The 15,506-nt window shown below is 41.4% G+C and overlaps 1 protein-coding gene across 10 annotated transcripts in view; it reads left to right on the top strand.

The window, feature by feature from the left end:
- Window positions 1–7,057: 7,057 nt before the first annotated feature.
- C2CD5 (C2 calcium dependent domain containing 5) overlaps window positions 7,058–15,506 on the top strand; it is a 66,127-nt gene continuing 57,678 nt past the window's right edge. For 3 of the 10 annotated variants that reach the window (XM_017804783.1, XM_017804784.1, XM_017804788.1), the window contains exons 1-4: window positions 7,059–7,202; window positions 10,879–10,965; window positions 12,845–13,016; window positions 15,105–15,200. In XM_017804783.1, coding sequence (XP_017660272.1) covers window positions 7,113–7,202; window positions 10,879–10,965; window positions 12,845–13,016; window positions 15,105–15,200 — 445 coding nt within the window. In that variant the 5' untranslated portion in view covers window positions 7,059–7,112. Of the gene's footprint in view, window positions 7,203–10,878; window positions 10,966–12,844; window positions 13,017–15,104; window positions 15,201–15,506 lie in introns of all 10 variants that reach the window. The other 7 variants (XM_017804787.1, XM_017804792.1, XM_017804790.1 and 4 more) reach the window with 5 other exon arrangements.

Raw genomic sequence — 15,506 nt, 5'->3', positions numbered from 1 at the left:
ACTTCAAAAAATTAATTCCGAAACACTGTCTCCATGTACATTCTGTTTTGCTTCCTATATAATATACAAGAATATCACCAATGTCACTTCTGTTAGCCTGGGAACAGCTTGAACAGACTCAGGACAAAAATAAACTACCCCTGTGTACCATTACTCATACCTTTAATTTCATCAAATTTCCACCATGGAAATCACTGACTATGACCATTTAACTTTTACCTAATAGTTACAGCATCAAGATTAAAAAGCACTATTGAGAGATGCTGCTTTAGGCAATGCAGGATGAAGTCAACAAAAGTGAGCCCATAAGAGCCTCCCCAAGTAACTGAGAGACAAAGTGAACCTGAAGTACATATTTCAAATTTTAATTGGTCCTGCTCAGGCTTCCATCTTTTCCTTATCACACCTGCTATATTAGAGACCCTTATGGTAGCAGGAATTTGTTCCTGTAGATAGTAACAGACATTAATATTGCTGTAATCTTGTGTTTAAACAAGCTAACTACAGTGAGCTCCTCCAGTGCACATCAGAAACCTCCGTAATGAAGCCTTTGTTCATCCCAGGAGTTCACAGTAAAACCCATCTCTTTATTTCAGTGAGTTTCACCTTATTGATTTTATTGAGGCAGGATTTCACTCCAGATCTTTTAATCTAATGAGAGGGATTAGGGTTGCAATGTCCTATCAGATACACAAAGGCAATTCTAAATAGTAGTGATTGGGATTTTGCCCCTGTCTAAATCCTTGTAGTGGGGACACAGCACAGCACACACAGAGTGGAAGGCAGTTTGGGTTTTTTTCTGGGATGCAGGAGTCCTCTACTAAAGATCTATCACCCTGGATATAGGAGCCCTGCGAGCATTATTCAAAATAGTTTTGAATTGGTGTCCAGCAGATTTAAGCCAGATCGATTTGAAATGTGTGGTTTTACAAAGAAATGTAGGGATTTTTCCAGAAACCAAAAACTGTCACTGCAGTTTTCAGTGATAGTTGAAAAAGCTTCCTGTTTCAAAGACTTCTTATCAGAGTAACTGCAGTAGAAATGGAGCCAGTAGCTTCTGTGAACAGCAGATACAAAGCATTTTTTGTGTGTTTCAACAAATTAAAAGAAAAAAAACCAAAAAGCAAAAAAACTCCAAACAAACAAGCAAACAAAAAACCCCCCAAAAACAAAAACAAAAAATCACCACCTTTTTTATTCATTTCTATTAAAACCAGCTCAATGCAATATAATACAAAAGCCCTTTTCCCTATGGTTAAGAGACAGCCCATCACATCGCAGGTCATGTTGTAAGCTGAGGAAAGCCTAGACTACCCCCTTCTAACCTGTATCTTGAAGGCTGGTATGTCAATATAATTGAAACCTACCCTGAAGTGATGGTCAGCAGGCTGAAGTTACAGGGAAAGCCTTTTCTTTGAAGTATCAATTTCCAAACTAAGGGTTCAACATTCACGTCTGTCTCAAACTCTCTCTCTAGCATACTTAAAACAACTGAAAATAAAGGAACACATGGATCTTTACATTTAAGCAGCAAAATCTCCCAGCTTGCCAACACAAAACCCTCCCATTTTCCTGACACTCACTGTTCCACAAAAGATGCCTTTAATGTTGTAATTAGCAACACTATTGGTTGTCTAATTGAGTTACAATGCTATTTCATACATGACAAAGCCTGCTCAAGTAAGACAATGCTGGTTTTGAAGCATATCATACTTGTTATCTTGCTGAATATCTTGCTGAATATCAGCTGAATATCTTGCTGAAACTTCTATTCTATCTTGCTGTGACTTCTATTGTCATGACCTTTTCAGCAGAAAGAAAAAAGCTCAGCAAGAAGCCAATGCCAAGGTGCAAAGTCAGGTATCACATCTTTTTTTTTTTTCTTTGTTATGAAAAAAACACCTTTTAGTATTTTCTGTGGAGTTCTGGCATGAATTTTACTGAGCAAGTACTTACTATAGCTTTAGTTTCAAGTATATCCATTGTATTTGCCTAAAACTGAGGGAAGTGCAATGCTGTTTTGGAAGCCTCAAATAGGTCATAAATTTCAGGGTTTTGAGTATACTTTCAGCTGAGTCCCTTCTGCCTTCCACAAGTTCCCACTGGCCTTAGAGAACTGGAATACTACTGGCATGAAATGTGTGAAGTGACATGCAAATTTACGGAAAGACAGGTCTCATTCTGCCAGTATAGAAAATCCTCTGCCCCGAGGCAGGTAAAATACACCAAGCAGGTTTCTTAATGCCTTAAATCATTATCTAATTGATCTTCCCAAGTACCTCAAAACTAGATTTGAACTGGTTCTCTAAAACGGGTGTTTTCCACGTTTCCAGTCCCTTGACTACCCAAATCTTCCATGGAAAAGCTAGAGCCTCAGAAATTTTTTGAGAAAGAAATATGCATTGCATTAATCCCCATATTTCATAATCACAGGGAGAGGGAGATGTTCACCAGGCAACACTGGTAAATCTTCCCTGGAATTTTAGTTCCTGTTTGAGACACTATATTTTAAGAAAAAACGTGGCCTATTCAGAGAGTCTTCAAAGGGAAATTAAAAAGAATGTTTAGAGGCAGAAAAAAGACCAGTGACGAAAGAATGGAAAAGTTTAAGTTACTTATCTCAAACAAGTCAATTAAAAGAGTTAAATGGTAAGTCCATTAAAAAAAGTCCATTAAAAACTCTGCATGAATAAAGGGGAACAATTCCTCATTTCCTCTTGTAAGACATAGGAGCCAACAAGTAAAACCACTTTGTAAATTCAAAATAAAAAGGAGACAAATTTTCCCAAAGCAGGTAGTCAATCTGTGGATCTTACTGCACCAGATGCTATGAATTAAACAAGAACAAAAATTATCTCAAAGAATATGTAGCACTTAATCCAGTAAGTCTTCTAGTATTTGTCAGAGAATAACCTGTTCTCTAAGTTCAGCAAATAATACAAGAACAGATATGTATTTCAGCACAAAAACCCAAACCAAAACAAAAAACCCCACCCCAACCCAAACCAACAGTTTTAGCTTAAAAAAAAAATCTTTTTTTAAAGTTTGAGAATAAGAATCATTGAGGTGGGTTGTCTGGGAAGATGAGAGACGTCTTTCAAAGTCAGGAGTGCTGCTACTACAAGAATAGCACATTTAGCCAGGTATTCACTGTATTAACTGGCCATTGGTCAGGCAAATTGTCCAATCTTCGGTGAATAAAGAGCTCCAGAGTTTTGTCTGACGTATTCAGGGACTGAAGAGAGGTTTAGGAAGACTCTGGCATCAGTAACACTTTGATAGAGCCTCGTACCCATCTCTAAAGAGACAGATAAACTACATTTGTGTCCTTTTGCTTATAATATACAAGGCAGTTTCCATCTTTTGTTCAATGAGCTACACATTCCTCTTCCAAATTAAAGATTTTTTTTTTTCAAAGATTCATGTCCTTTTAAAAAAAAAAATTTGCTACATATGAGACATGCTGTAAAATCATAGAACGGTTTGGGTTGGAAAGGATTGTAAAGATCGTCTCGTTCCAACCCCCCTGCCATGTCCAGAGACACCTCGCACTAGACCAGGTTGCTCAGAGCTCCTCCCAACCTGGACTTGAAATCTCAGCACCTAAAGTGTTTTTTAATAATTGTTGCATTGCAATTTAGCTAGCAAAAGCAGCAAAGAAACAGAAGTTTTGCCAGAAATAAAGAACACATGGCAAACTTTACTTTTACATTGTTTTAGTTTTTTTGTAGTCCCACCTGCTGGTTGTTTTTCTGCTCTAACGGGGAAGTTAAGACATGAGAATGGCTATGTTAACAAGTAATGTAGTGGATCAATGGCCCCATCTTTAGGGTGAAACAGTGCTGAGGAACTATCACCCATACCACGTGCAGCTCTGGGGAGTTAATTTGATTCCAGCTTTAATTTGCTGCCACAGACCAAATGCCCTTACACAGCTACAATGTATTTGATGTACTGCTACCTTACCCTTTCAGTTCAGCCCCATCCAAACGAAATATTCAGCTCATGCACTCTATTATTGCCCAATTATGTAAGCCAAAAAGAAACTGAGGTGACATCAGGAGATTCCACTCAAAAAGCATATTTCTGGTCTAAACTTAACATTAGTAGTATGTTTTCTGTTTCTGATTTCCTTCCTGGATCTTTGCTCTTTACTGCTATCCTGCCTCCAGAGCACTCTCAGAATCACAGAGTCATTAAGGTTGGAAAAGACCTCCAGGATCTTTGGAAAAGACCTCCAGCCTTTGACTGATCACCACCTTGCCAACTAGACCAGAGCACTAAGTGCCACATCCACTTGTTTTTGAACACCTCCAGGGATGGTGACTCCACCACCTCCCTGGGTAGCCCATTCCAATGCCTGACCACCCTTTCAGTGAAGAAATTCCTGATGTCCAAACTGAACCTCCCCTGGCACAGCTTGAGGCCATTTCCTGTTGTCCTATGACTTGCTACCTGGGAGAAGAGGCCAATCTCCACCTGGCTACAACCTCCTTTCACGTAGTTGTAGAGAGCAATAAGATCTCCCCTGAGCCTCCTTTTCTCCAGGATAAACACCACCAGCTCCCTCAGCTGCTCCTCACAGGACTTACTCTCCAGAGCTTTTCCCATCTCCATTGTCCTTCTCTGGACCCTCAATGTGAGGGGCCCAGAACTGAACACAGGATTCGAGGTGTGGCCTCACCAATGCCAAGTACAGGGGAACAATCCCTGTTCCAGTCCTGCAGATCACACTATTTCTGATACAGCCAGGTTGCCATTGGCCTTCTTGGCCACCTGGACACACTGCTGGCTCAATGTGCAGCACCCCCAGGTCCACTGGGCTGTTCCCGTTACAGTATTCCACTTGAACAAGGATGGATGAGGAAAAAACACACCTGTTTACAGTTTTCTTGGATACAATGAATACTAGCAGCAGTATGGACTGTTCCAAAGACAACTTCAAAACAAGCTAAAGAGAGGAAGTGCTGTGTCAGTGAGGCTAACTGCAGCAAGTTGGAGGACAGATAGCCTAAGATCTTCTGTACATTAATTTGCTATGCCCCACACTGCTGCATTCCAGTCATGTGGTTTATGTATCATATTCCAACCCATAAGATTATTTAGTCTTTTTGTAAGATTAGAAAGAAGGGAAAATAATCCGAGCAGATCTACTTTTTGGCTCAACACCTGGAGACTGCTTAACCAAAACACAAGGGTTCTTTTATGTTCCTGCTCCTGACCACTCCAGTGGCACAACTCGTGTCCCACAGGTTCTCACATATCCTGGTTCCGTACTCCCACCTGTAGGACCATGCCTGATCCAACTCCTGGCCCCGCTCCTTTGCTTTGTCCCGAGCTTCCATGGTACTATTTCCCAAACAAAGAGCTTTTTCAGGCATCAGAAAGTCAAAACCTGGCTACAGGAACCATATCAAATCCTATTTCTGATAACTAAATTCCATCTAATCTATTCATAATCCTTCAAACACTGTAAATATTTGTCTTTTGATTAAAAAGACAAAGCTAAAGCCACAGGGGGGGAGGGTTGCATTGAAACTCTTTGCAGGACTCTCCCACCAGGTGCCTGGGGATGCAAGTGTGCTCCAGGTCTCCCTTTTAAGGAGCCCTCATCCCCGAGGCTTCACCGGCTCCTTCCTCGGGGAAGGCAGAGCATCCCTGGGGTGCACCGGCTCCTTCCTCGGGGAAGGCAGAGCATCCCTGGGGTGCACCGGCTCCTTCCTCGGGGAAGGCAGAGCATCCCTGGGGTGCACCGGCTCCTTCCTCGGGGAAGGCAGAGCATCCCTGGGGTGCACCGGCTCCTTCCTCGGGGAAGGCAGAGCATCCCTGGGGTGCACCGGCTCCTTCCTCGGGGAAGGCAGAGCATCCCTAGGGTGCACCGGCTCCTTCCTCGGAAGGCTGGAGGCAGAGGTTGCAGCAGCGGAGCAGTCCCGAGGCTGCAGCAGCTCCTTCCTCGGGGAAGGCAGAGCAGTCCCGAGGCTGCAGCAGCTCCTTCCTCGGGGAAGGCAGAGCAGTCCCGAGGCTGCTCAGCGGCCGCAATCCGGCATGCGGGATGCGGTCCCGACAGCAGTTGGATTGACCGGGACGGCAACTCCCGAGCATCGATCACTCGGCACTCAAGCCCGCCGCCTACCCTGGGCGCCGCCGCAGCGCTACAGCGCGGGACCCATCGAGGAGTCGGCGCTCGATTGCCAGCGGCGTGTCCGAGGCCGCGGCCGCCATGTTGGAGCCTGGCAGGAGCGACCCCGGGGGCGTCCAAGAAGGGCAAGGGCAGGTCCTGCTCCTAGGGAGGGATAACCCCGAGTCTCAGCACAGCCTGGGGGCTGATCTGCTGGAGAGCAGCTCTGGCAGCCTCGGTGGATGACAAGTTGACAGTGACTCGCCAGAGTGCCCTTGATGCTAGGAGAGCCCATGGGATCCAGGGGTGCATTGGGAAGAGCACGGCCAGCAGGTCGAGGGAGGTGATCCTGCCCCTCTACTATGACCTGGTGAGGCACATCTGGAGTGCTGTGTGCGGGTCTGGGCTCCTCAGCGCAAGAGGGAAAAGGGGCTGCTGGAGAGGGTCCAGTGGAGTCCACGGCGATGATAAGAGGTCTGGAGCATCTCTCTAGTGAGGATGGATTGCGGGAGCTGGGCATGTTTAGTCCGGAGAAGACTGAGAGGGGATCGCATCAATGCACGTAGATATCTCAAAGGCAGGTGCCAAAACGACGCTGCCCAGCGACAGGACGAGAGAAGCCATGGCCATAAACTAAACCACAAGAAGTTCCACCCCAACGTGAGGAAGAGCAGCTTTCCACTGAAAGTGGCAGAGCCCTGGCACAGGCTGCCCGAGGGAGGGCGTGGAGTCTCCCTCTGTGGGGCCATTCCAAACCCCCTTGTTCCTGTGCCACTTGCTCGCGGTGACCCTGCCCTGGCGGCGGGGTCGGACGATCCCCAGAGGTCGCTGACGCCGCCACCATCCCGCTCCCGCTCCGTGGGCGGAGCGGCGGCTGGAGCGCCGCGCATGCGCAGCCGGGGCGCGCGGCGGTCCATGGCACAGGCGCGGTCGCGCCGTCCCTGCAGCCCGCGGGAGGAGGAGGAGGAGGAGGAGGGCGAGGGGGGGCGAGAAGATGCCGGGGAAGCTGAAGGTCAAGATCGTGGCAGGGCGCCATTTGCCGGTGATGGACCGCGCCAGCGACCTGACCGACGCCTTCGTGGAGGTTTGTGGCGGCGGAGGGGGAGGGCGGGCGCGCAGGGCCCGCGCGCTGGAGGCACCTGCCGGGCCCGCTCCGCGCCCCCGCTGTGCCGGGGAACCAGCGGCGGGACGGGAGGGCACAGCCTTGGCGTTGGACATCAGTAGGAATTTAGTCACGGAAGGGGGTGATTAGGCATTGGAATGGGCTGCCCGGGGAGGTGGTGGAGTCACGGTCCCTGGAGGTGTTCGGGGAAAGACTGGACGTGGCACCCGGTGCCACGGTCCTGGTGCCATGGTCTGCTGGTGTTCGGTCGTGGGTTGGACTCGGTGGTCCCAGAGATCTTCTCCAGCCTCGTTGATTCTGTGATTAGACAGATGCGTTGTAAGGAGGATGGAGAAGTAATAAAAGCATCTTTAAATCGTTTGTATCACTGAATATATGAGCGGTTGTAGAGACTTTGCTTTTAAGGCCAGTGTTCGTGTTTCCGTTTAAAATTTAAAAACGTTTGAAAAATTTGAAGATTTAAAATGTCTGAAATAGTAAAATGTTTTCGAAGAGGGTTTTTAATCAACAAATATTTAACATTATTTGCACGTTCAAATCACTTCACTGAACCCGAAGCATCTAACTTCAACCTTCTTTACGATCATGTAGTTAACGGGCAATATGTAGGGTGGTTTTTCAGAAAGGGGTTGTAAAAAAAAGTTGATGTGCAAAATAAGTGGAAGTGTCCAAGGCCGGGTTGGATGGGGCTCTGAGCAACCTGATCCAGTGGGTGGCATCCCTGCCCATGGCAGGGAGGTGGGAACGACATGATCTTTAAGGTGCCTTCCGACCCCAACCATTCTGTGATTGCTGTTATTTCTCTTACATGATCCTTATGTTTTTTGGTTCATTATTTCCAATATAAATAACTTAGAACATTTCAGAGGCATTCCATAGATTCAGGAATCATACTCTCAGAAAAAGCAAAGAGGTGTTTAAAAATGGTGTGCAGTGAAAATGCATGCTGGTACCACAAACAGTGATTGAGGTTGGCACAATACTGAAATTAAAGGTAGGAAGGCAGAATGTCTTTCTAGAATAAATTGAAAGGTCTGATAATATTAATATCAAAATAGATTTTGAGTATATAAGTCCTGATTTTGTTTGGTGCTTAAAAATTTGGTTGACATTAGACACTAATGCCATTGCTTAGTGGGACACTAAGTTGGTAGTAAAGTGAAAATGTATTTCTCATGTGCTTTCAAGTGGAGCTGAAGGAGTACACTATTCTACTTTATTACATGAATGACAATCGTTTAACTTAATTTTTCAGTGTTTTGTCAGCTGTTTCATCAGTCAGCTTTTAATTTAGAAAGGCTTCTCTTGTAGGCTGCCTTTTAATCCAATTTAAAATTACAACTCTGATGTGTGCTACTAGGAGACAGGGAAAACAGGGATAAGAAATACAGTTCTCTGAGTTTCACTTGGTCTGTTTTTATGCTGACTTAGGGGAAATAGTTCTCCTCCCATGTGGGTTATCTGTTCCCAACCTCACTCTCTGTGTAGTTGTGTAGCAAAGTAAATTTTGAAATTCATCTAGTTAAATACTAGCTTAGCAAAAAAGGAAAATAAAATTTTTCAGTAAGATCAGTTTGCTTAGCTGGGTTAATATGCAGTTCCAGGAACATCTGGGCACAAATAAGGGTAAAGAAATACATAGATGGGGGCCGTGCTTTTAGGACTGTTGTTTAGGAATAGTGTGGGAATGGCCCTTCCCACGTGTGGAGTAACTATCCTTTCCTCATGTGGAGTGGGCAATGCAGCAGGTGAGATTTATTTCAAAATAAATTGACCTTGAAACTATTGTTTTATTTTTCTGTGTGAGATTGTTGAAAATCTTTTCAACATGTTTTTCCTCAAGCAAGAATGAAAAGCAGATGTTAAGGTTCTGGTTGATCACTAGCCTTTAACTTCCTTGTTAAATAGTGCAATATAAACCTAGAATTAGAAAAGAAAATGAGAAAAGCTGTGAAAGCTCTTGCTTGGCTCAGGTTGTGCCAAATAAGGACTTCACCAGCATGTCTGATCAGGAGACAATGAGCACCATGATTGCTGATGGTCCCTTCCAACTCAGAATATTCTGTGATTCTGTGACAATTTCTTCCATAAATGTGCTTCTAACTTTGTACAGCAAACAGCAGTGTGGTGCTTGATTATCTTTACAAGCTTTAATGAACTAGCTATAGTACTGGAGAAATTCAGTTATAACAGCCTGGGGCTCCAGGGGAGCTAATTTACTCCCTAGATAACGTGTTAAAACGGGTTGGGTGGAGCTCGGGACTGCTCTGTCTTGGCAGCTTCTGGAACAGAACTGGTGTTTAACTGGTGGCTCTGTTAAAGCCAGTGCCAGTATCACTTTGTGTGGGTACACATTCCACAGGGCTGTGCTGTCCCTTCTCTGAGGGCACACAGGCTGCATCCACCCACTTTGGGATAACCAGAGGATTTTGTATGCTAAGGTTTAGTCCCGTGCTTTCATACTACTCCAGCTGATGTATGTAGAGTGATTTATACAGAGCTAAGTGTGAACTCATAGTTGGTGATTTATGCTTTCTAAATTAACTGTGTGTACTTAAGCAAGTGCAGAATCTCTTCAGAGTCAGGTTATGCACCTTTGCAAAATAATCAACATATTATTGAAATAGATGAAGTGTTTATTTAATACTGTCTGGAGCAAAAACATTACAAAAATTACTATACAGTTTTCAAATCTAGGCCTAAATTTAGTCTCCAAAATCATTTAGACTTTTAAAAGAAGACAACAGTTCAAAATCCCAAACTGTCTTTAAATGCAGCATTTCTTTTATATCAGCACACTCTTTATTTCCATAAGAATCTCAAATGAATTCAAAAACATAACTTTGGGTACTTGTAAGTACCATCAGATACTTGGTATGACTTGAAGTACTAATTTTTTTGAGGGGCAACCTTCAGAGAACTACAAATGTTTATAAATGGTTTGGAATGGAAGCTGCAGTGAAATAAAGGCTCTTACGTGGTGCTGTGTGGTTTTTTGGATGTATGGAACATCACAGAAATTCAGTTTCATTAAAAAAAACAAAAAAAACCCGCTGCCAAACCCAAACTGGGTCAGCCTGAAAGAGACGCCCGTGGAGACCAGATGGAGACTCCTGAAATAGGCAATTATGTGGTTGAAGGTGCATTAATAAATAGAAATATGGAGAACACTTAATTTTTAGTAGTGTTCTCTCTGTATGTGTCACACTCCCAGGTTGTTTTTATATTTTTTAATCAATTTTCTGTTAAGCCGAATCAGAAATCTTAGAGAAACGAGTAATAGGCCATAAGCTGTCAATGTTTAGATAATTTTTCCTTACAATATTTCTAAACAGAGGGCAAGGAGAGTATACCAAGTGACTTTGAGTAGCCAATATAAGCAATATTTTTGCCTTTCAAGTGATTGAGGAGGAAAAAAACCAATTTGGATATTATGAGAGTGAGATTGGTTGGAAGTGTCCTTGGTTGATGGAGACTGATATATATAAATCAATTTAAAAAGCCACTCAGTGAAAAGATTATGATTTGTTGAAATTACTGAAATATGTATTTGAAATCATTTGCGTGTGTAGCTTTAATGAGTCGGTGAATTTACTTATTAGTATTTATTATTGATAATTGAATGTTTGTATTCTAGGTGAAATTTGGAAATACAACATTTAAGACAGATGTGTATCCCAAATCACTTAATCCTCAGTGGAATTCTGAGTGGTTCAAATTTGAAGTAAGTATTTTTTAAGAGTTTGCCTCTATCTATATAGACACTCTGGCTTAGATGCCCTTAATGAAATAATTGCATTTCAGGCAGAAAATGAGTTTTGAGCACTGAAGTGTGTTTCTACCTAAATACACACAAAGCCTTTTCAGCAATCCCATCTGCAGTTATACCTTGTTTGCTAAAGGTGTCTCGTTGGCTTTTTAGGAGTGTTTGTGAAGATAAAAGCTTGCCAGCTTGGATCCAACTCAAATGTTGTTCTGGGTAATACCAGAGAAGACAAGGGTGAGGTGAAAGTGGGGGGGAAAAATAGCATGGATTGGGCTTTCAGATCTGGGTACAGGTATTCTTGTATTTTTTTAAAATTTGGGGTAAGGAAAGTTAATTAGTATTTGAAATGTTACCTTGGGTTGCATGGATGATGCACTTGACAAAGAAGAAAATGGAAAATTCCTGTGAGAAGATTACAGAATAAAGAGCTTGGACAACAATTACTGGACACTTTCTCTTCCCGTTTCCTTATGTAATAATGAGGGCACTCTGCTTTTTCCTGTAATTGCTTGTTGCTTTCCAGGATCTAATTTGTTGATGTCCTTTGACACTGTGCCCTGAACAAGCATTTACATGTTCTTTTTTGGTTTTTTTTACTACATTTTATTTATTAAATAAAAAAATAAAAAGGTATTTAGAATAAATTAATTGATAAAACATTTGAATATACGTAATGGTTCATTTACAGTGTTCTCAGATAATATCACAGGATGAACATGGTTGTAAATACATGCAAGTGATGTAGTAGCTGATAATTTTTAAAACATTTTAGAGCAAATATAAAATAGTAAGGATGAATAGATTATTAATCAACATGGAATGCATGATTAAGAGCATCTCTTAATCAGCAGCACATGTTGATTAAGAAAGTAGTACTGTGGTGTTGAAATTCAGTCAGTTTTCCTTTTTTTCATCTTTCAGTTCCTGGGCTCAGTTTTGTGGGGAAGGCAGAAAGAGAACTCCTTCTCTGCATGCAGAAAGAGTTTTTCTGACAATAACAGATGTCTCAAAATTCGTCCTTTTGCATGGAAAAATGGATATGGGAAAGACAAGAGACAAACAGCAACACTGAGAAAATAATAAAAAAAAAAGAATCCCACATTTCAGAGAGTGGAAAAGCACTTAACTGCTTAAGACATCCTAAGTGTGTGCACATGTGTGTAGTTTAATCTTTTTTACAAGGCTACATGTTACAATTCTGCAAACACTTACATGAGTCATCCCATTGCATTCAGCAAACCTGGTTCTTGGTTTGTAACATCCAGCACAAAAAGTTGTACAAGGTCTGTCTTTGTCCTAAAAAATAGTCAAGGTATCTGCAGGTGGATTATTGCACTTATTTGGGAAATTACCTGTCTGAAATTACTGGATTTTTACAGCAGTTTAAAATGTCTTAAAATGTCTTAAAATGTCTTCTTTTAAGCCACTCACCAGTGGTGAAAGCACCACTAATCATAACATCAGGGTATAATAGTTGTCTGGGATATTTGATCTTAAATTTTAATTTTTTTATTTTTTAAATTTCAAAGTGTGTATTGGGGAGATAGGTGGAGACAATCTAGAGAGTGGAATTTTGATATATATAATCACCATAATCTTGCATTTTTTTGTTCTTCTCCCAGTGATAACTCTCTGTTTCCAGGATCTCACCAGTCTCTGAAGGGTAAAATCGAAATAAGTGAATGTGTTGTTTAGCTCCAGGAAACTGAAATTCCACATTTATCTCTGCCAGGTCACTGTTCATAACTAACTCTCCCCTCTTCTGTGTTTGTTTTTCAGCAGTCTTTCCCTGCACTTTTTTTAAATACTCAGATTCCATGTTAATATTTGTTTCCAGGTAGATGATGAAGAGCTACAGGATGAGCCTCTCCAGATCACAGTTCTTGATCATGACACCTACAGTGCCAATGATGCCATTGGCAAAGTGTACATAGATATTGATCCTTTGCTCTATAGTGAAGCAGCTACAGTTATTTCGGGATGGTTTCCAATTTATGATACTATTCATGGTAAGATTTGCTAATTTAAAACAGTCCTGTGTGAGATGTAATCTCCTTCTTGTAATCTTCCTTTCTGTAGAACATTACAAAGAAATTTGTAATAATTTTAGCTTTGGGAGCTGGAAAGCTACTTTCCTGGCTTTTTTTTTCCCCCCTTATTTCTGGCATGAGAAGATTTCTGGCATAGGAGTCCAGATTAGTGCTTGGCAGAACGCCTTCCACAGGGCTTGTGACAAGTGGAAAAAAACCCTTCACTTGGTATTTAAAGTAGTTACTGCAAAAATAACATTTAAAAAAAAAAAGACCCAAACATACTTTTCCAGTTACCACGTGTTTAGTAAGTGAATATCATTTTGCTGAAGTTATTTGGGGTGTGCCTTCCTGGGATTTGGGATAAACTTCACTTGAGATCAAGGGACAGGATGTGACATATCTTCAACAGGATGAAATTCCTTTTCCCAGCACAGCAGTGAGTGCTCTCAGTGCTAGGTAGATTTCATGAGAATGTCTTGGAGGTATGAGAAAATGAAGTTAATGACATTTTTGCTTTTGATTTTAATGAAACAGCTTTTGTCTTGGAAAGACAAAAGTCAGTTTATACCATTTAGCTTGCTGCTTGAGTACAGGACATTTATGTGGTTGCCCTTATTACTCTCTTTGTTCATTATTCAGTGTGAATTAAGTCATCTAACTGGGTTAAAAGCTAATTATAAATCACTGTTGTGAAATTGTTTGTGGTGTTTACTAGATGGGCATCATAACTGATGCAAAGTATTTTTTATATTTAAAAGTTATATTAAAGACTTTTTGAGAAATACTGCATATGTTTTTCTTATTTATCCTTTTGTTCGGTGCACGTTTTCCTATCATACATTTTCTTTTGAAGCTAAATTAGGTGAACACTTGTCTCAGGATGTGTACAACTTGTAAGTCAGAGAGAGTTATATTTCTCTACGTTTTTCTAGATCTGTTGGCATTTCACATCTTTTTTTTTTTTATTTAAGTGGAATTGGAATCAGTATATGTTCATGCTCATAGTACTAGATTCCAATTATCTTTTCTCTTGGTAAACAGTAATTGATGCTTCCTTAAAAAAAAAAGAAATAATGTTCTTAAATTCCTATTAATTTTTTTTTTTTTTGCACCTCAACGTGATTAACTGTGAAAATATATGAACCTGAGGCAGTTACAGTAACTGAAGGCTTCTGTCTCTTGGAATTTTGGAATTAGATCTTGCTGACTTTATTGCAGTAGTATCTAAGTCGAACAACGAATCTAATGCTGTTGCTTGTGTCATATAATTATGTGATAAAGGCTTCTGAAGACACTAGAGATCAGACTCATCAAGAAGTTTAGTCCTCAATATGTCAGAACCTATAATATGTGAAGTGTTTTTGTTACTGGGTGGGGAGAAAGAAGAAAGAGCTCAAAATAGGAAAGTAAAACAAGTCAAAAATGAACGGCTGTGTGTTAGGAAATATTCCATTATTAGTAAGATTTAATTGTGGCCGAAAACTAAGATCTCTCTAAAAGGTCTGTAATACCTTATTTTTTGTATATTTCTCCTCACAGTTAAGGTATTTAGCAAACAATTAATGTGCCATTCTGGGGTTCTAGAAAGAACCATAATTTTTTCTCGCTTGGTTGAACTTTAGGGAGTGGCTTTACTGCAATTTTGAAAGTTCAGCAGAAAGAGGACGTGCACGTGCCCCCTGCAGCAGTGGGGCCATTGCAGCACCAGGAGGCTGGTGGCCTCTATTTCCCAATCCCATCTTTCTCCTAAAGCCCTGTCTGGTATGGCAGGTGTTTGAGGACTGTTGTTTACATCATTTCAGCCTCAAAGGCTTAGCAGAACTAGAAACTTCCTCTTGATTGGCACCTCTGCAGCTGATTTGAGAGGCAAGGACAGGTCTTCCCACTCCCCTGGCCCAGGCTGGAGTTGACACCTGACCTGCCAGTTCATTATAGTACATTCTTTGCAGAAAAACTGACTCAGTGGTAATAGAAACTGCATTAATTGCTGAAAATAGGGAATAATTGATAGGGATAGTTTTGTACTGATACAGCTTCTGATATCTCATGGCTTTTTATTGATAGGTATACGTGGGGAGATCAACGTGGTGGTGAAAGTAGATCTCTTCAATGACTTAAACAGATTTAGGCAGTCATCCTGTGGAGTCAAATTCTTTTGCAGTAAGTAGAGAAAAAAAAGTTTATTGGAACAGAAACTCTCTCCCCTCTCCCCCATTTTTCTTTCTTTACCTGTTCTGTCAGTCTCCCTTGTATCGCCAGATTGTTGCATAAGCTCAGTGAAGATTGCATTGAAGCCAGTAGAAAATGCATAGAATTGTTTGGTTTGCTTTTTGTTTTTAATACATTTTTACTGTCCATACTTCAAAACAACGTAAATAACTGATTTTTTTTTTAATTTATTTATTTAAGTTCCATTTCAATGTCTGTGAATACATACATAGTGTTATTTTGGGTCTATATCTTGTT

Source organism: Lepidothrix coronata, unplaced genomic scaffold (genome assembly GCF_001604755.1).
Source record: "Lepidothrix coronata isolate B3197 unplaced genomic scaffold, Lepidothrix_coronata-1.0 Scaffold10, whole genome shotgun sequence".
NCBI lineage: Eukaryota > Metazoa > Chordata > Aves > Passeriformes > Pipridae > Lepidothrix > Lepidothrix coronata.
Note: the sequence above shows the minus strand (reverse complement) of the source record. Positions and strands in the feature narration are given on the sequence as shown.